The sequence below is a fragment of the Dendrobates tinctorius genome, unplaced genomic scaffold, assembly GCF_039654945.1.
Source record: "Dendrobates tinctorius isolate UK_male_01 unplaced genomic scaffold, ASM3965494v1 ptg000452l, whole genome shotgun sequence".
In the NCBI taxonomy this organism is placed as follows: domain Eukaryota; kingdom Metazoa; phylum Chordata; class Amphibia; order Anura; family Dendrobatidae; genus Dendrobates; species Dendrobates tinctorius.
Genome location: NW_027362114.1, coordinates 220,871 through 241,977, shown reverse-complemented (window position 1 = coordinate 241,977; position 21,107 = coordinate 220,871). Strand labels below are relative to the sequence as shown.

At 42.0% G+C, this 21,107-nt stretch overlaps 2 protein-coding genes and 1 long non-coding RNA gene across 3 annotated transcripts in view; 1 reads left to right on the top strand and 2 right to left on the bottom strand.

Annotated features, from left to right (window-relative positions):
• LOC141077459 (uncharacterized) overlaps positions 1–21,107 on the bottom strand; it is a 261,894-nt gene that overhangs the window by 187,002 nt on the left and 53,785 nt on the right. The window lies entirely within an intron of this gene.
• LOC141077454 (microtubule-associated serine/threonine-protein kinase 3-like) lies at positions 129–12,865 on the bottom strand. The gene is made up of 16 exons (XM_073564401.1): positions 10,881–12,865; positions 9,528–9,629; positions 9,170–9,269; positions 5,637–5,704; positions 5,304–5,389; positions 4,202–4,410; positions 3,667–3,805; positions 3,444–3,576; positions 3,087–3,252; positions 2,800–2,970; positions 2,451–2,564; positions 2,197–2,309; positions 2,012–2,103; positions 1,535–1,608; positions 801–874; positions 129–155 (listed from the first exon to the last, which is right to left on the bottom strand). Exons 5-16 carry the CDS (start codon positions 5,381–5,383, stop codon positions 129–131), a joined length of 1,392 nt encoding a protein of 463 aa, XP_073420502.1. The 5' UTR covers positions 5,384–5,389; positions 5,637–5,704; positions 9,170–9,269; positions 9,528–9,629; positions 10,881–12,865.
• Positions 15,875–20,350, top strand: LOC141077455 (uncharacterized). Its single transcript, XR_012227567.1, has 2 exons — positions 15,875–16,582; positions 19,538–20,350. It is a non-coding gene; the product is annotated as an uncharacterized lncRNA (long non-coding RNA).

Here is a 21,107-nt window from a genome sequence, read left to right as displayed (position 1 = left end):
TGGAAAACATAAAAACCATGTGGAGATATTTGAGCCTTGAAGTCAACATTCACATTGTTGGTGCTGTAGACATAGACATACCTGATAGATGGGACAAGGATGGCAAGAGAAAAGCAGAATCGTCACTATCAAATATGAGGACAGATTCTTTCTGCCTGTATGGAAGAAGAAAAACAAGTAAATCATAAGTAAACGCATTATAAAAGGGGTTGTCTCACTATAAGAACACCGACTATAAGGCCTAATAGGACATATGACTGCCATAGTGGGGAAGGTCTTCTGCTCAAAACTAACTTTTATAGAGCAGAGCAGAAAACAACTACCATGAATATCTGGCATATTATATGACATCTTTCCTATAGTGTTTGGGGGCAGCACTAAAAATGCATAACCATCCACAATTATGGGCTGTTATCACCAGAAGTTACTAATGCCAAATGCACAATGACCGCTAACCAAGGGATGGTGGATGCTGCATGTGATATTATGGTATTTATGGCCTATATTTGGTGATGAGCTCCCAGTAATGACCCCATAATCTACTTACTTTTCTGAAACGTTTGTGCTGGATTTTGGTGCACACTCTGGAGGGGACTCGGGATCCTCCTCATCCTCTGAGTCCAGATGTTTCTTTATCTCAGAATGATCTACAAGACATAGGTAATGAAGTGTTATTAGAGGTTGTCAGTATAACATAGTCACCATTTATACATGAAACATGGAAAACATAAAAACCATGTATGGATATTTGAGCCTTGAAGTCAACATTCACATTGTTGGTGCTGTAGACATGGACATACCTGATAGATGGGACAAGGATGGCAAGCGAAAAGCAGAATCATCACTATCAAATATGAGGACAGATTCTTTCTGCCTGTATGGAATAAGAAAAACAAGTAAATCACAAGTAAACGCATTATAAAAGGGGTTGTCTCACTATAAGAACACCGACTATAAGGCCTAATAGGACATATGACTGCCATAGTGGGGAAGGTCTTCTGCTCAAAACTAACTTTTATGGAGTGGAGCAGAAAACAAGTACCAAGAATATCTGGCATATTATACGACATCTCTCCTACAGTGTTGGGGGCAGCACTAAAAATGCATAACCATCCACAATTATGGGCTGTTATCAGAAGAAGTTACTAAGACCAAATGCACAATGACCGCTAATCATGGGATGGTGGATGCTGCATGTGATATTATGGTATTTATATCCTATATTTGGTGATGAGCTCCCAGTAATGACCCCATAAGCTACTTACTTTTCTGAGACATTTGTGCTAGATTTTGGTGCACACTCTGGAGGGGACTCGGGATCCTCCTCATCCTCTGAGTCCAGATGTTTCTTCATCTCAGAATGATCTAGAAGACATAGGTAATGAAGTGTTATTAGAGGTTGTCAGTATAACATGGTCACCATTTATACATGAAACATGGAAAACTTAAGAGACCTATTACAGAAAAACCATGTGGAAATATTGGAGCCTTGAAGTCAACATTCCCATTGTAGGTGCTGTAGACATGGACATACCTGACAGTTGGAACAAGAATGGCAAGAAACAAATAGCGTTGTCGCTATCAGATAAGGGAACAGATTCTTTCTGCCTGTTTGGAAGAAGAAAAACACGTAAATCACAAGTAAACGCATTATAAAAGGGGTTGTCTCACTATAAGAACACCGACAATAAGGCCTAATAGGACATATGACTGCCATAGCGGGGAAGGTCTTCTGCTCAAAACTAACTTTTATCGAGTAGAGTGGAAAACAACTACCATGAATATCTGGCATATAATAATACATCTCTCCTTCAGAGTGGGCAGTTCTAAAAATGCATGACTGGCCTCGATCATAGGCTGTTATCACCAGCAATTACTAAGGCCAAAAGCACATTGACTGCTAACCATGGGATGGTGGATGTTGCATTTGATATTATGATATTTATGTCCCATATTTGGTGTGCACATAATCAGCCTAGAGATCCCAGTAATAGCCCCATAATCTACTCACATTTCTGAGATATTTGTGCTGGATTCTAGGGTACAATCTGGAGAAGACTTGGGATTCTCATTAATCTTCATTCTGTTAGCGGTGGTAAGGAGCTACATGCGGAAGCAATAAGATATGAAATAATTGTATGTCTACCTTCATAGGTCTTTTTATACATATTTTTGATTTATTAATCACATACTTACTTTAAAAAGCCTTTCAGAAGATGATGTAAAATTTTTAAAGTCAAGGCTCTCATTGTCCTCACTTGTGGCCTTCTCATCCTCTGAGACCAGATGTTTCTTCATATCCCAAAGGTCTGCAAGACATAGGTAATGAAGTGTTATTAGAGATTGTCAGTATAATAGAGTCACCATTTATTAATGGGAACCAATTGTCACAAAATAAGGAAGACGAGACAAACAGACACTTAGTCTAGATGATGGCTCCTTCTACTTACTGGTAAATAAGCTGGTGTCCACAAGCTGAGGAACGTACACTAGCTTTTGACTTAGAAGGGAATCAAAGTCTAAGTCAACAAGAAATGGATGACCCCTGATCTCAAAAGCTCCTCCTGGATAAAGGAAAACAAAAGTGATTCGGACATTGTCAGAGACAGCTTCATATCTGAACAGTTTATCTTAATTAGAACTAATTACACAACTGAGCAGACATGTAGGAAATAGAATGAAAATCTTAGTAGGGAGAACTATAAATGATGAAGCTGATAGAGAAGTAATGATCCTCATGGACATGAGTGATACGTCATCGGTGTAACAAGGGAATATTGATATTATTGTATCTGTTACCTGTCCCAAGTCTATCCACAGGATTTGCTCTGAGCAGCTGACTGATGAGGTCCTGCAGAAGGCTATCCACAGGATTTATACTGAGCAGCTGAGTGATGAGGTCCTGCAGCTGAGTGATGGGGTCCTGATCATCGGATAGAGTAGCTTGATAAGTATCCCAAATTATATCTCCTGTTATATAGAAAGTTACAGAAAATAAATCCTCTGTATTGGACTATAAGGTAAAGCAAAGGAAATAACTAAAGCCATGTAACCAGGCAAAGCAATGATGGGATTATTCTACTTACCACCGACAATATTTTTATTCAGCCCAGTTTGGAAATCCCCATCAAATGGTGTATAGCCATGGACAAATTCATATATTATGATGCCCATTGACCACCAGTCAATAGGTCTTCCGTAGCCTTTCTTCAGGATGACCTCAGGGGCTGTGTACCACGGGGTGCCGCACACCTGGAAACCAACAGAAGATAGAGATGAGAATCGATGAAACGATTATTATGACAAGTTCTTGACATAATAACAGAATTAGAGAAGATAAAATATCAGTGGAAAAGCTGTCTAAAAATGAAGAATGTGGGGAAGAGAAAATAGAGTTATGAGATTTGTACAGAACAAGCTAAGTTCCTGTGTGTAATGCTGACCTCCTCATCCTGGAACTCTCTGGAGATGTCCTCTGCTGATTGCTTGTAGATGTTGGTGTGTGGTATCATGACACCAACTTTTGAAAGTCCAAAGTCGCTAATTTTAATATGTCCAGCAGATGTTATCAGGAAGCTGTGAAAGAGAAGATGATTTTAGCTTTATTGTCCGTGAGATGATAAGGGATAACTTCCCCCCTTTGTTATACTACAGGTATGCACTTACTTCTCCGGCTTCAGGTCTCTGTGCACCACACCGTAACTATGCAGGTATTCCACACCAAGGACCGCTTCTGCAAAGTACAAGCGGGCCAACAAGACTGGGAAATGACCCATCATGTTTAGAAGGGTCCGACAGTCTCCACCTATAGAAGAAAGGAAATATGACCGGTGAGGGGTTTATACAGCAGAACACCATGATCTATAAAGAGAAGTGAGCAGAAACATTGGGGCAGGAGAAAATATATAAGCACAGAATGTACAGAATATTAGTCTGAGGTCATGATGAAATTGTTGTCCAAGTAACTAATGACATAAAGTGATGTCACATCTCGTCTACAGCTGGAGATATTGACGTGCTCAGTGCGGACCGACAGGGAGATCCCACACATCAATGACTTTCCGGGCACCATGGTAAGAGATAACCTATAGTAAATGCTCTGTGGGGATATAACCGTCCATGGGGATAAGTCTTAATGATGTGAGTGGTGATAAGATGTCAGCAGACATGGGCTGAATATAACACAAGGTGTGGGTCCTACCTCCTACATACTCCATGACCATACAAAGGTCAGATCTCGTAGGGAAAGAGCAGAGCATGGAGGCCACAAAGGGACAATCTGCGAATGTTAGGATGTCCCGCTCCAGAAAGGCCATGTCCACTCTAATAGGAGTTTTCAGGCTCCTCTTGGTCACTTTCTTCATGGCAAAGGTCTGTTGTGATTCTTTGTGGCGCACTAGGTAGACGGCCCTGAAGAGAAGGAGAATCCATGGTTTATAATAAAGCCTTATTAACAGTCTATATACACAAGTCATTCCATGATCTTTTATACTAATGTTTAATACCAGCTAGAAATCCACATCTAGAACCCATGAAATAACACTCCATAGATGATGGGAGGTCTGCACCACGCCACGTCTGCCCTCACCAGGTCACATTGTAGATGAGAGAATCTACCGAAATTCATCTTGGGCAGATTCCCTATAACCCACCAATAGATAGGATTCAGTAAAAATAAAAATTGGATAAAATTGAAAATGCTCCAATAGTCGTAAGAAGTTGGTTTTTGGCTTTCTCCACAGCCCGTGGCAGAATAAATGGAGGGGCAGGAAGAGGTTAAAATTTAATTAAACACATTAGACCCACTTGTCCTCGTCCCTGCCCATCCATCATTGCAGTGCTCCGTCCTCTGTGCCGGTCTTTGGCTGTTCTTCCTCCTGCTGCTGGGGCCGGTGATCAGACTCACATGGTTATGGTGGAGGGTGGGGGTGCAGATGTCATTACCGTCAGTATCGTGTCACCCCTCACGTGACCGTGTGCAACCAATTACTCTTATCAGCTCCATAATGGGGCCCCAAAAAACCTAAGATCGATGCGGAGGACAGGGAAACTGGTGTAGGCGGAAGCAGAAGAGCAGAGGAGGTCTAGGACCAGGGAGTGTCGTCTATTATATCATCCCTTTCCTTACAGACTGATTGGTTACAGAACAGTTCGCTCAGCTGTATATAACTGAGCTGAATAGTGACCTGGAGATGTGGACTCCAATCGTTTCCCTATGACAACACTGACTGGCAGAGCACAGAGGCCGAAGCATTGTCATAGGGAACCCTGAGAAATGGGGATTATGGGAATAGAAATCTCACCCAAAACCTCCTCTGCCGATCAGTTTAGATGTTTCATAGTCGCTCATACGCGGTTCTCCTGCCGGGATCAATGATTTCATCAAGTCCTAAAAAAGAATAAGAAATAATACTAAGATCTAGAAGCTGCAGGAAAACATCTCAGGATGAATCTGTCAGCAGCATAAACCTGGTGACAGATTCCATTTACTATAAATACTATTCTCTAACACCATAGAGTCATCTACGCTTAGAACAGAGCCGTCCCATGGTTATATGGGGATAATACTGGATGGGTCACTCACACCCCATGATCTGGTGATACACAGACACCCCCTATGGCTCTATAATACTTACACCGGCAGATTCTTGGATCTCCGGGATCCCACAGATTCCACTGTTGGGATTCGCCAGCGCTGATGGTACTAAAATAGTGATAAAGTGATGAAGAAATAAAATATATTAGTCGATATCAATCCTACATACATAATACTGCAACATAAGGGAGAAATAACAAGACGTCTGTAAACGGGAATAATACGGACGTATGGTGCATCCATAGATTAATGTAAGGTAAGTGGTGGCGGACCCCCAATCATCACATGAATGAGGACCCCCACCCTCGCTGCACACTCCTATATGTAACATGTGCTGACAGGTCCCATTACATGGAGTAGAGAGTGATCTGCCATTATTCCCTGCTGTGTAATATCTGTATATAATAGGGGAACGTCCTACACCGTCATCCCACCACTCCTATATGTAACATGTGCTGACAGGTCCATTACATGGAGTAGGGAGTGATCTGCCATTATTCCCTGCTGTGTAATATCTGGATATAATAGGGGAACGTCCTACACCGTCATCCCACCACTCCTATATGTAACATGTGCTGACAGGTCCATTACATGGAGTAGAGAGTGATCTGCCATTATTCCCTGCTGTGTAATATCTGGATATAATAGGGGAACGTCCTACACCGTCATCCCACCACTCCTATATGTAACATGTGCTGACAGGTCCATTACATGGAGTAGAGAGTGATCTGCCATTATTCCCTGCTGTGTAATATCTGTATATAATAGGGGAACATCCTACACCGTCATCCCACCACTCCTATATGTAACATGTGCTGACAGGTCCATTACATGGAGTAGAGAGTGATCTGCCATTATTCCCTGCTGTGTAATATCTGGATATAATAGGGGAACGTCCTACACCGTCATCCCACCACTCCTATATGTAACATGTGCTGACAGGTCCATTACATGGAGTAGAGAGTGATCTGCCATTATTCCCTGCTGTGTAATATCTGGATATAATAGGGGAACGTCCTACACCGTCATCCCACCACTCCTATATGTAACATGTGCTGACAGGTCCATTACATGGAGTAGAGAGTGATCTGCCATTATTCCCTGCTGTGTAATATCTGTATATAATAGGGGAACATCCTACACCGTCATCCCACCACTCCTATATGTAACATGTGCTGACAGGTCCATTACATGGAGTAGAGAGTGATCTGCCATTATTCCCTGCTGTGTAATATCTGGATATAATAGGGGAACGTCCTACACCGTCATCCCACCACTCCTATATGTAATATGTGCTGACAGGTTCCATTACATGGAGTAGAGAGTGATCTGCCATTATTCCCTGTTGTGTAATATCTGTATATAATAGGGGAACATCCTACACCGTCATCCCACCACTCCTATATGTAACATGTGCTGACAGGTCCATTACATGGAGTAGGGAGTGATCTGCCATTATTCCCTCCTGTGTAATATCTGGATATAATAGGGGAACGTCCTACACCGTCATCCCACCACTCCTATATGTAATATGTGCTGACAGGTTCCATTACATGGAGTAGAGAGTGATCTGCCATTATTCCCTGCTGTGTAATATCTGGATATAATAGGGGAACGTCCTACACCGTCATCCCACCACTCCTATATGTAATATGTGCTGACAGGTTCCATTACATGGAGTAGAGAGTGATCTGCCATTATTCCCTGCTGTGTAATATCTGTATATAATAGGGGAACGTCCTACACCGTCATCCCACCACTCCTATATGTAACATGTGCTGACAGGTCCCATTACATGGAGTAGGGAGTGATCTGTCATTATTCCCTGCTGTGTAATATCTGTATATAATAGGGGAACATCCTACACCGTCATCCCACCACTCCTATATGTAACATGTGCTGACAGGTCCCATTCCATGGAGTAGAGAGTGATCTGCCATTATTCCCTGCTGTGTAATATCTGGATATAATAGGGGAACGTCCTACACCGTCATCCCACCACTCCTATATGTAATATGTGCTGACAGGTTCCATTACATGGAGTAGAGAGTGATCTGCCATTATTCCCTGCTGTGTAATATCTGGATATAATAGGGGAACGTCCTACACCGTCATCCCACCACTCCTATATGTAATATGTGCTGACAGGTCCATTACATGGAGTAGAGAGTGATCTGCCATTATTCCCTGCTGTGTAATATCTGGATATAATAGGGGGAACGTCCTACACCATCATCCCACCACTCCTATATGTAACATGTGCTGACAGGTCCCATTACATGGAGTAGAGAGTGATCTACCATTATTCCCTGCTGTGTAATATCTGTATATAATAGGGGAACGTCCTACACCGTCATCCCACCACTCCTATATGTAACATGTGCTGACAGGTCCCATTACATGGAGTAGAGAGTGATCTACCATTATTCCCTGCTGTGTAATATCTGGATATAATAGGGGAACGTCCTACACCGTCATCCCACCACTCCTATATGTAACATGTGCTGACAGGTCCTATTCCATGGAGTAGAGAGTGATCTGCCATTATTCCCTGCTGTGTAATATCTGGCTATAATAGGGGAACGTCCTACACCGTCATCCCACCACTCCTATATGTAATATGTGCTGACAGGTTCCATTACATGTAGTAGAGAGTGATCTGCCATTATTCCCTGCTGTGTAATATCTGGATATAATAGGGGAACGTCCTACACCGTCATCCCACCACTCCTATATGTAATATGTGCTGACAGATCCCATTACATGGAGTAGAGAGTGATCTGCCATTATTCCCTGCTGTGTAATATCTGGATATAATAGGGGGAACGTCCTACACCGTCATCCCACCACTCCTATATGTAATATGTGCTGACAGGTCCATTACATGGAGTAGAGAGTGATCTGCCATTATTCCCTGCTGTGTAATATCTGGATATAATAGGGGAACGTCCTACACCGTCATCCCACCACTCCTATATGTAACATGTGCTGACAGGTCCCATTCCATGGAGTAGAGAGTGATCTGCCATTATTCCCTGCTGTGTAATATCTGGATATAATAGGGGGAACGTCCTACACCGTCATCCCACCACTCCTATATGTAACATGTGCTGACAGGTCCCATTCCATGGAGTAGAGAGTGATCTGCCATTATTCCCTGCTGTGTAATATCTGGATATAATAGGGGGAACGTCCTACACCGTCATCCCACCACTCCTATATGTAATATGTGCTGACAGGTCCATTACATGGAGTAGAGAGTGATCTGCCATTATTCCCTGCTGTGTAATATCTGGATATAATAGGGGGAACGTCCTACACCATCATCCCACCACTCCTATATGTAACATGTGCTGACAGGTCCCATTACATGGAGTAGAGAGTGATCTACCATTATTCCCTGCTGTGTAATATCTGTATATAATAGGGGAACGTCCTACACCGTCATCCCACCACTCCTATATGTAACATGTGCTGACAGGTCCCATTCCATGGAGTAGAGAGTGATCTGCCATTATTCCCTGCTGTGTAATATCTGGAGATTCATTGTAGGAGGTTATGTGATCGGTTCACCTGTGATCAGATCGCTGCTCAGCTCCGGCTGACTCCTATTAGAGTCAGGGGTTTCCTGGGTCACAGTCGCCCCATATTCGTCGTCGCCTTCTGGTGTTTCCTGATAGATATAATACAGTTAATTAATATGTGGAAGATTTCACTAAATCACCAAATACATGAATCAGGAAGGAGTAAACCAACATTTACTGATGCACCAACTGTAACTCTACAAATCACGCGCCATCATGAGAACTTTTCTTAGAAACGTCTCTCACTTATGTGGATTATGTGACACCAGATCTTCTGATATCTGATTGGTGATCTGGAGAAGATCAGAAAACAAGGACGTGTGATAGAGAAGATGATGGCTCCTTACCGGGCGTTCCGGCGAGCAGGCCGGACCTTCTAATACACGCAGGACTTCTTCGGCCAGTTCCTTAACAAAAGCCAAATCTCCATATTGAGATCTATTTTCAGCCTATAAAGAAGAAAAGACACAAAAAGAAAAATTCAGAGATAAGAAAGGAAACAATGGAGGCGGCCATTGTATGTGTCCTCTGCTCCTCTCTGCAGATACAACGACTCCATATCTAGGGACTCGTTGTGTTTTATATGGAAGGAAAGAAGCTTCTCTCCCACCATTATTATCTATGACTATGGAGAAGATTTGTGCCGAGTGTCCGCCACTTACCTGCTGTAGTAATGTTCTGATGTTGTGACGTAAATCCGTCAGATACTCTGATGTTAGTTTATCTTCATTGTTTTTGGTCAGGCAGTCATTGACTAGCTCCACCACCAGCCGGTGAGTGAAGCAGAGGACGCCATCGGGTGGTAGAAGCTCAGTGTTAGGGAGATTGTTGGTAAGAGTCTCCAACAGAGCATCTACCTGAAAATCGCTCAGACATAATCCAGACATAGTGAAAAATTGCAAACGCTCTCAGTCACTATAGAACCATAAATGGCACCGGTGACCCTGTGAACATTCTATAAGTAGGGACTGAGCTGTGATGTCACAATGGCCAAGAATCACCTGTGATGTCATAATGGGCTAGCATCACCAGTGATGTCATAATGGGCTAGCATCACCAGTGATGTCATAATGGGCTAGCATCACCAGTGATATCATAATGGGCTAGCATCACCAGTGATGTCATAATGGGCTAGCATCACCAGTGATGTCACAATGGGCTAGCATCACCAGTGATGTCACAATGGGCTAGCATCACCAGTGATGTCATAATGGGCTAGCATCGCCAGTGATGTCACAATGGGCTAGCATCACTCTGTCACTCTGATGGTCCGTATGGCATGTGACTGTTTTCTGGCTCTGTCTGGTTTTTTCCCGTGCTGAATACAAGTATTTGCTGTGCTTTTACATGCATTTTTTAATTCACTTGAATAAGTAAAATTTGCTGCAAAACTCCTGAAACACTTGACAAACCACTGATTTAAAAAAACGCTGAGATTTCAGAATCCTTGTTTTCTAGGTCAGTACTATAAAATGAGTCTACATATTAGTCCATAAGAAATTGACCAGGTCACACTCCGTACATTAGATTCCTAAACAAGAGCCCCGATCATGGAAAAAAGGAGAGTCTCTATACAGGAGCCTCTCACATCATTAGAAGATCATCAAAAGGGAATTGATTTCAGTTCTTCAATACAAAAAGTGAGAGTCACCTATTCTATAGAGTCATTACACACAGACATCTCCATCTGTGATACTCACACTGACAGACTCATGGATCTCCGGGGGCTACGATTTTCCATTATCAGGATTTGCCAGCACATTTGTTCCTAAAATCTGAATAAAAAAATCTGAATAAATATAATATATTAGATTGTACCAATCCTAAATATGTAATGCAATGATATCATTAGGAAATGACAAATCTCCATGTTACACTGGGCAACACATTTTTTCCAAAGTTTTGCTTCCTTGAAAATGTGACGTGATTATAATAAACCCATTAGAGCCCAGCAGAAATATAATTTCAGATCGTCTGCATCACTTTACTGAACTTGAAAGGATTCAAAGGCGGGCTACTAAAATGATAAATGGGGTTGGTTCACTACAATACCCAGAAAGGTTATCAAAATTAGGTCTATTTACTCTAGAAAAGAGAAGACTTAGGGGAGACCTAATATATATGTGCAAGTATATCAGAGGGCAATACAGAGATCTCTCCAATGAACTGTTTGTACCAAGGACTGTGACAAGAACAAGGGGGCATTCTCTTCGTTTGGAGGAAAGACAATTTCTGCACCAGCATAGAAGAGGGTTCTTCACGGTAAGAGCAGTGAGGCTCTGGAATTCTCTTCCTGAGGAAGTGGTGATGGCCAACTCACTGAATGAATTTAAGAAAGGAATGGAGGCTTTTTTTGTGAGTAACAGTATAGAAGGTTACGAATAACAGAATATTATAGGTAGATGGTTGACCCAGCTTAGGGGAAGGAATTTTTTTCCCTATGGAGAAAATTGGCTTCTACTCTGAGTTTTTTGCCTTCCCCTGGATCAACAATGCAGAACAGCTGCACTAAAAATAGGCTGAACTAGATGGACATAAGGTCTTCCTTCAGCCTTCAAAACTATGTTACTATGTTACTTAGAAACGTTGTGAAACATGAGATGACGTTTTACGGATTATGAAGCATTAGGTCATTTGTAGTCACCGTCTGGTGCGTCCCGTACTAGTGTCCGGCAATAGTCAGCCAGCATTGATGGAGTCCAGGACACTTGATAACGCTTTTTCATAGTAGCAATATCTTTGGGAAACCATTCGCCATGGTCATTACTAATGGCACCAAGATTTACAGGGAAGAATTCCAAATGTGAATGCAAGAAATGAATGTTCAATGACATGTTGCACTTCATCGCTTTGTAAGCTTCCAGAAGGTTGATGACAGTTTGATGTAATTTGGGGTTGGGTTGTTGCGAAAAAAATTCTGGGAATCATCCTTGAATGATTTCCAAGCAATTTTCTCATTCCCCGCCAGCAGCTCCTTGAATTGCTTGTCATTCATGATGTGTCAGATTTGTGGACCAACAAAAATGCCTTCCTTAATCTCAGCGTCGGTTATTCTTGGGAACATTTGAATATTGAATTATTGATTAGTATTGGTATTGGACGGTGAACATTACCATTGTGTAACAAGACAGCCTGGAGTCTTTACACTGATGAGTCAATTAGGAGACACCACTGTCTTAACTCATGCGAGCAATCCAAAGCTGCAAACAACCCACCAATGTCGGTGCAAAAGCTCAGGTTGTCAACCAGTTCTAAAAACTGTGTTATGACATCTTAGCGGCTTCGAAAGACAGAAACTTTTGTAGCGGGTGACAGCAAATGCCATCCTTGAAGTCTTGAAGCCAGTAACTGCATTTGGTTTTGGCAAACATAAGTTCTGGAACAAGTCATTAAGTTCTGGCTGTGATATAAGATGAGGCTCACCAGACATACATGGCTCAATGTCTGAATCAGCATTGTTCCCCATCGCTGACCCATGGACAGCAACATCTTCATTGGATGCCTCCACTAGGCTCCTTGTCTCTAGAGGCTTTGCTACTGGACGAGGGTCATCATGTGGCACTGGTCTCATAACTGAAGGCAGATTAGGATATTCCATGGACTTCTTGCTCTTTTGTAGGAAAACCTGGGACATTGGTTAGACAGAAGTAACAGTCATGTGATCCTTCTGTTCCTGGCACTGACTTATGAGAACCTCTCATCCAACCTGTAAGATCAACAGATGTGAGGAGCCCAGGATTTGTCTTGATCAAGCTCATAGGCTTTCATGATGAGAGCTGTCATGGTGCATCTTTGAGGCTTCAACATGTAAGAGGAAATCCCCTGTGATGTCACATAACCTCACCGTATCATATGAATGATGCTGTCAGCAATGTTTCTAGTCTCACTGCACATCAGGCATGCGCACTAACCTGTTACCATGTTTATTGTGGGCTAATGAAAGGGCAGGAATACAGTCACCAAATACTGCTTTACATAGCAGCCAATAAGACCTATATTGCATAAATAAGAATGATTAAATATGAATTCTGAAGCGGAACCTGTATAAAGTGCTATGTGCAAGTTAAAGTGACAGTGTACCTATTTATCAATTCAATAAAAACATGAAAAAGGAACTAGATGAGAGATAAACCCGATAATGTCTAGATATAATAAGTAAATGTGAATTAATAGCTGCCCCTAAAAGTGCTAATCAGTAGTGACAGAGTTCCGTTTCAATCCTAATGCACTGAGTCTACAAGTGGAAAACATTTTTTATTATTATGATCAAATATAGTGACTAATAAGATCATAATGTGCGGGTAAAGGGAACGCTACCCCACAACAAGCAAATGTTTCATAGTTCATTCCCACATTTGAAAAGTAAGTCCAAGAAGAAAATTGTATTGCAAATACCAACTATAGATTGTCATCTCGGTAGCACAAGGTTGTGGATGGAGGATCCTATCCACCAAAAGGATCATTTTCTGATGCGATCATTGATATAATGATGCCATATATGATGTAATATATCACCAAGGGATTCAGGAATCATCAGGGGTTAGAAACAAATAACATTTAATGGAAATAAACACACAAATTAAAATCTAAATAAGAGACAACATATTTAGAAATATGGGACAAAACTCAAATGTTCATTTAAACCTGATGGTGTCATGGTATCAAGGACTAAATCAATATCGTCTTTGAAGACAATGGAGTCTACGAGACAAGGGTGAGAGGGTGATGAAGGCTAAATTTATGTATAGCCGAAACGCGTTGTATGTCTAACAATAAACTGGATATTCCTTGAAATATTCGGAGTAATTAATGAATCAGCTGGAAGCGCTCCTTGACAAACTGGAAATCCTTTTCTGCATGGTTTCAAGGACTGCAATCCACCTAAATTCCCTATGAAGCACTGTAATCCACCTACATTCTCTTTGATGAACTGTGATTCACTTACATTCCCTATGAAGGACTGTAATCCACCTACATTCCCTTTGAAGGACTGTAATCCACCTACATTCCCTATGAAGGACTGTAATCCACCTATATTCCATATGAAGGACTGTAATTCACCTACGTACCCTATGAAGGACTGTAGTCCACCTACATTACCTTTGATGGACTGTGATTCACTTACATTCCCTTTGAAGGACTGTAATCCACCTACATTCCCTATGAAGGACTGTAATCCACCTATATTCTCTATGAAGGACTGTAATCCACCTATATTCCATATGAAGGACTGTAATCCACCTACGTACCCTATGAAGGACTGTAGTCCACCTACATTACCTTTGAATGACTGTATTCCACCTACATTCCTTTGGAAGGACTGTAACTCGCCTACATTGCATTCCCTTTGAAGGACTCTAATCCACCTACATTCCCTTTGAAGGACTGTAATCCACCTACATTCCCTCTGAAGGACTGTAATCCACCTACGTTCCCTTTGAAGGACTGTATTCCACCTACGTTCTGTTGGAAGGACTGTAATCCACCTGCAGTACATTCCCTTTAAAGGACTGTAATCCATGTACATTACCTTGGAAGGACTGTAATCTACCTACAGTACATTTCCTTTGAAGGACTGTAATCCATCTACATTCCCTTTGAAGGACTGTAATCCATCTACATTCCCTTTGAAGGACTGCAATCCACCTACATTCTATTTGAAGGACTGAAATCCACCTACATTCCCTATGAAGGACTTTGAAGGACTGTAATCCATCCACAATCCTTTTGAAGAAACGTAATCCACCTACATTCCCTTTGAAGGACTGTAATCCACCTATATTCCCTTTGAAGGAATGTAAACCACCTATATTCCCTTTGAAGGACTGTAATCCACCTACATTCCCTTTGATGGACTGTAAACCACCTATATTCCCTTTGAAGGTCTGTAATCCACCTACATTCCCTTTGAAGGACTGTAATCCACCTACATTCCCTTTGAAGGACTGTAATGCACCTATATTCCCTTTGAAGGACTGCAATCCACCTACATTCCCTTTGAAGGACTGAAATCCACCTACATTCCCTATGAAGGACTGTAAACCACCTATATTCCCTTTGAAGGACTGTAATCCACCTACATTCCCTTTGAAGGACTGTAATCCACCTATATTCCCTTTGAAGGACTGTAAACCACCTATATTCCCTTTGAAGGACTGTAATCCACCTACATTCCCTTTGAAGGACAGTAATCCACCTACATTCCCATTGAAGGACTGAAATCCATCTACATTCCCTATGAAGGACTGTAATCCACCTACGTTCCCTTTGAAGGACTGTAATCCACCTATATTCCCTTTGAAGGACAGTAATCCACCTATATTCCCTTTGAAGGACAGTAATCCACCTACATTCCCTTTGAAGGACTGAAATCCACCTACATTCCCTATGAAGGACTGTAATCCACCTACGTTCCCTATGAAGGACTGTAATCCACCTACATTCCCTATGAAGGACTTTGAAGGACTGTAATCCACCTACATTCCCTTTGTATGACTGTAATCCACCTACATTCCCTTTAAAGGACTGTAATCCACCTACGTTCTTTTTGAAGGACTATAATCCCCCTGCATTCCCTTTGAAGCAATGGGATGAAATTGAATGGGAGGAGACACAGATTAGATATTAGAAAAAACTTTTTGACAGTTAGAGTGATCAATGTCAATTTTAATATCAATGTATTTCTGGGGTCTTACATGCATACTCTGTATATGAAAATGCTGTCTCATGATAATGATTACCTATAACCTTATTCTTCATAAGAACTTGTACGTGATGGATAAACTGTTTACTGCACCCAGTTGGACATTGAAACTACACGTCCACATATTAGGTAGATACTGGGGCCATAAATGCTTACTAAGACAGGTTAATGAGGCTAATTGAGCTATAAACAGTCATGAGGATAGATAAATGAGAATGATATTGGGATCTTGTGTAATTTACCCAAGACCTATTAAAGCTTTCAGCACGTCTACACAAATACTAATAATTAACAGCCGAGTACAATCTGATTGGTTAACGAATATGAATATGATTGGTTGGAACCATTTATGCTTACTGTTGAATGATCAATTGTCCAATGAAATGTGATGATGTAATGTTACCGCCTACTCAAATGAGCATATAAGCTACCTAATTAAATCAGGAAAGGGGGAACATCCTGCAGATACATACCCTGTCTCTGTGTGTGTTTGTTCTCCGCTACTCGAGTAGGCCTCAGACCATAATCTGGCAACCTTCCAGCATATCGATCTCCCGTTGAGAGATAAAGATCAAATCACAAACTCATCAGTTGGCGTCCCTGGGTGGGCTGGTTACAACAGAAGACCCCAGTATCCTGAAATCCGGCACCCGCAGACTGACGGCCTAGAGGACACACAGATCAAAATCACCGGTGAAGGTAAGAGCCATTGATTCTTACAAATTCTGTGTCTCCCCTCTGCTAAATGCTCTGAACCGGCTTTTGGGGTACAGTATAGTCTGTCTTCTTACATACCAGCGCTAAGAACCGTAGAATATCCTTGTGATACATAATACGTATGCTGGAGGGAGAAACCTAAAAGCTGCTACGTATGATTGCGCATGAATGATTGAACCAACCTTGAGGGTACTAGGAATTCTTTACTGTGTTTTTGCCCCTTGGGAGCGTCTCTCCATGGTAACTGGCTTGCCAGGATTCATGTGAGGACACGTCTCTGGCGGCATACGCATAAAGAAGGCTGCGTACGTCCTCTTGGAGAGTGCTAGAGGTACTATTACGGTGTTAAAACGCCGTTACAGACAGGATAGGTCTATCCACCTTCTATTCTGTCTGATACGCACAAACTGCCCTCTAATGGTGCTAAAGAACTTTGAGGTAGTAGGGATTACATTAGCCTGCATACTAATGATAGCTTTAGTCTTCTGGTTGATAAATAAGATCTCTGAGTATACAAGGCTCAGCAGGTTTAGTTGAGGGAAAAGATTTTTACTGGGCTAATAAGAAAATTTGGGGCACATTAGTCTGCCTATAGTTAATTGGATTTGCTCTCTGGTTGATAGATAGAATTGCTGAATACGTTAGGACTAATTGTAGAGAAGTGCCATCTCATACTGAGTACGTAGAGATTTAGTGTTAGATGACCAGGAGGGTCATGGCCAGACCACTAAATAGTTAACCTTCTTATCAAGGTTCCCATGGGTTTGATACCTATCAACTGACCAGTTTCAGTTTAGGACACGCAAGTTCAAACATTGAGCGGGAACCTCATATAACAACGGTATGCAGTCTATGTTGGCATAGATATTTGCTAAGCACAGTGATAAAGAAGAAGTACACTTGTTGAGATGTGGGCACACAGGAATAGCGTATATTAAGAGAATAAGTGAATAGCAACCAGAGAAAGAGGCAGATAGAGAGATACGGTCTAGGTGCGGCCTGTACATTGAGTTAGCGAAGTGCAGTCAGTACGGGTCCGCAAGCCATAGGCATTTTACACTTTAGGACAAGCCAGGAGAATTTTTCGCCCCAATACAGTCAAGTATCAACCAGAAAACATAGATAGGATTTTTAGCAGGAGCACCAGGAGGTGATAAGCTTAAGCAGTTAACAGTTTACTGAATCTGTGTGAAGGAATGTGAATGACCTTTGAGACTCTCTGCTGATAAGTGGAAGTGCATGATCTCTTGTGTGAAATTCTGTTGTATTGCTTGCCGCGTGTGTGTGTGTGTGCCAGATATTCCATGAGAAAATGTCGTGCCCTAATTGCACATTTGGATTAATGTTGCTTATATCTCCTGACGGTTGGAGAATTGTCAAAATTATACCAGGAGGGTATATCCAACAGCTCACTGGTTTTGGATTTCTGTCAGACAGATTTCCAGAGTATAAAGTGTTTAGGCTCAATGTGCATGGTATTCCTGCAATTCCCTGGGTCGACGGAATTTCATTAAGTGACATAGAAAATTACAATCTTGTCAGATGTCCATTAAATAATGGTCAACCAGAGATGTACCTGGTTGAAGCGCAGCTTGCTGCTCTGCTCACTGGATTCACATTATAGCATAATACGTATTTGTAGAAGGTGTACAGCTAGTTTTTCATAATGTCAAGTTTTTTTAGAATGCATGTTGATAAGAAAAAAAGGAGAGGCAGATGTTCAAGGTACAACGTTGCCTTTGACTTGAAGCAGTGTTAGATATTCATGGAAGGCAATTGTCAGGTAGTAAAGATAAGGAATGCTTTTAGTATGTGATAGAAAGGAAAAAAAAAAAAAAGAGGAAATCCCGTTATATGTGTAATGGAAATCCACCACTCTGCCACCTATTCGGTATTAATATGGTGATTTCCAAAGGGGGGGAGAAGAGAGGAGAGTCAGCTATTTTTAAATATTTTTAATCCATAAAGGTATCTCTCATTAATCTGGATTTTGAGTTTTTTCTTTCGGAAGGTCCAAGAACCTGGTTGTATGGCGATCACACAGCATGAGATAGTAGAAAGTAGAACCACTCCTCCCTCATAACTCTACAGGGGAGGTGGAGTTGACGGCACTCATTGAGGCGTTTAGGGGGCTTTAAGGTAAGCAAGACACCACATATACAAGTCATTGTTTTCAGGTGAACCCACAACTGCAGCCCCATATGGGGAGGAAAGGTCTTTTCTTACATCAACAGGCCCTGGAAGAGGTTGCCATAGTGAAAGTGAGGGTACATATGAGAAGGAACCCGTGGAGCACGAAGCAAACAAAGTGGCTGGGAATCAGCCAGAAGACCAAGGTACTGGGAGACCCCTGAGGCGCCTCCACTGGTCATGGTGAGCATTAAAGATAACCAGTTAGACTTAAGTATCTTACAGGCTCTGACTCGGTCACCAACCGGGGAAGAGACTGAAGTCTGGTCGGAAGCTGGAGCTCAGAACCGTGGATGGTGGGACAGTGGGTATGTTTGCCAAAATCCTTGCACCATGTGATGGCTCATGACTCAACGCACGTGAGTGAAGACAAAAAACTATGTGCTCTGAAGAAAGATGCTGGGTCCACCTGTTTAGCTTTACATTAACATAGATTAGATGCGCACAACACAGATAGACTAGAAAGATGCCATAGACATACACGTGCGCCTGGGCCCTCCTATCCGTTTCAATGACTGCAGATTGACTTCATACAGGCTGCCCAAGGTAAGATGTATGAAGTATGTGCTCGTGTGTGTTGATCTCTTTTCAGGGGACTGGAGGCCTTCCTGATGTCAGAAGCTACCACAACTGAGGTACTCTTTTGTCCACATAGATGTTGTGACTATTTGACAACCCCTGCAGCAGGTCCGGAGTCCAAAAGGGACTCCCATTTGTGTATAAATAAGTTTTTTGATTCTATTTTAGTTAATCCAGACATTGGTTGCTGACCAAAAGACACGAAGACCACTGGAGCCACTGGTTGATGGTCCCCGCTAAGCCACATCCGTAGAGTTAAACGGAAGACCGGTCTACACAAGCTACTATGAGGTCCTGGAGTGGAAGAATATGGGTCCTGTCCCTGATGATGTTGGCAGCTCTACTGCAAGAAGGACAAATGGACGAGACACTTCAGAACAGCACATCAGTAACCTTGTGGTTTGACACCAAGGCAGCAACAGCTACATTTAGGATGGACTTGTGTCAGATAGTGAAGTGTCAATGGAATCTTAAATTTGGGAAGAAGAGTAGCAACCCCAATTATAAATATCTAACAGGAGTTGAAGGGGCGGTGGTATATATCTGTGTAACTAGACCTGGAAATGAGAACTGTAATTCTTGGTCAGATGCAGCTTGGAACACGGGAACGTCATGGGGGTATAAGCCAGAGGAAGCCATGACTCGTGTTAGTTCATCAGGAAAGCCTCTCCTCAAGAGGATGAATATTGCTGTACCCATTCCAAAATGGGGTTGTGATCCAGAGGTTTTGGACTGGAGATTCTCTTGCAATCCTCTCCTCATAACACTGGATGAACCCTCTCTTGGAGATGAAGGTCTCTATGTATTGGGACTGTATACCCCAGGTAGACAGGTTCAGCAGGGAACATTTTGGTTAAAAGCTGTTCCTGCACAGGACAAGGAACAAGAGAAGGACAAACCCCAAAGGTCAGGAGAAATGTTGGATGTTGATGGAATTGGAGAATTAGGCTATGAGGAGAAGTTAGCCGTAGAAACAGGCTACACAGAGAGGAATGAATGGTTGCTATGGATGAAGTATACTACAGAGCAAAATAACAAAACTGATTGTATTGCATGTGCAACCGCTAGGCCCCATTTAGGGACTATTCCCCTCAGATATTCAGAACAGGATCAAGTAGACTTACAGTGTATTCTAGCTTTGTATAATGCCACATATGACCCTAGTGATAATGTTCTGTGTCAATCTCTATCAGTCCGGTATCCAATAGCAAAAATTGATCAGGTGCCACCTAGAGTTTATGCATATCCAGGTGACTACACTTGCTTCCTGAGAACAGGACCAGGAAGATGGGTAGGAAATCTAACTTCAGAGTTTTGTCACAACACCATCCCAATAAATACAGATACAGGAGGGTTTAAAGCCAGTTGGTTTCAAAACCAAACTATAGCAAGGAGTGACATATGGTGGTTATGTGGAGATATGAAATTGAGGCCTAGGTTGCCACCAAGTTGGGTTGGCAGCTGTGCTCTAGTTCAAGTGCTCATGCCATTTAAAATAATTTCATCAGAAGAGATTAAAGGAGGTGGAATGAATGTTGAAACCCTACACAGAAATAGAAGGTCAGTACCTGCTGGGTCCTTTGATCCTAGAGTTTATATAGACAATATAGGGGTACCCAGAGGGGTACCGGATGAGTACAAGGCCAGGAACCAGATAGCAGCAGGTTTTGAATCAATTTTCTTTTGGTGGGTGACAATTAATAAAAATGTGGATTGGATAAATTATATTTATTATAAT

Bases quoted from the DNA above. Each gene is read 5' to 3' on its own strand.
- LOC141077454 (XM_073564401.1), bottom strand. From the start codon at position 5,383: ATGAAATCATTGATCCCGGCAGGAGAACCGCGTATGAGCGACTATGAA. The intron at 3,577-3,666 runs GTAAGTGCATAC...TCTCTTTCACAG, and splicing joins AGAGACCTGAAGCCGGAGAA to CTTCCTGATAACATCTGCTG. The intron at 2,971-3,086 runs GTAAGTAGAATA...TCTATATAACAG, and splicing joins GAATAAAAATATTGTCGGTG to GAGATATAATTTGGGATACT.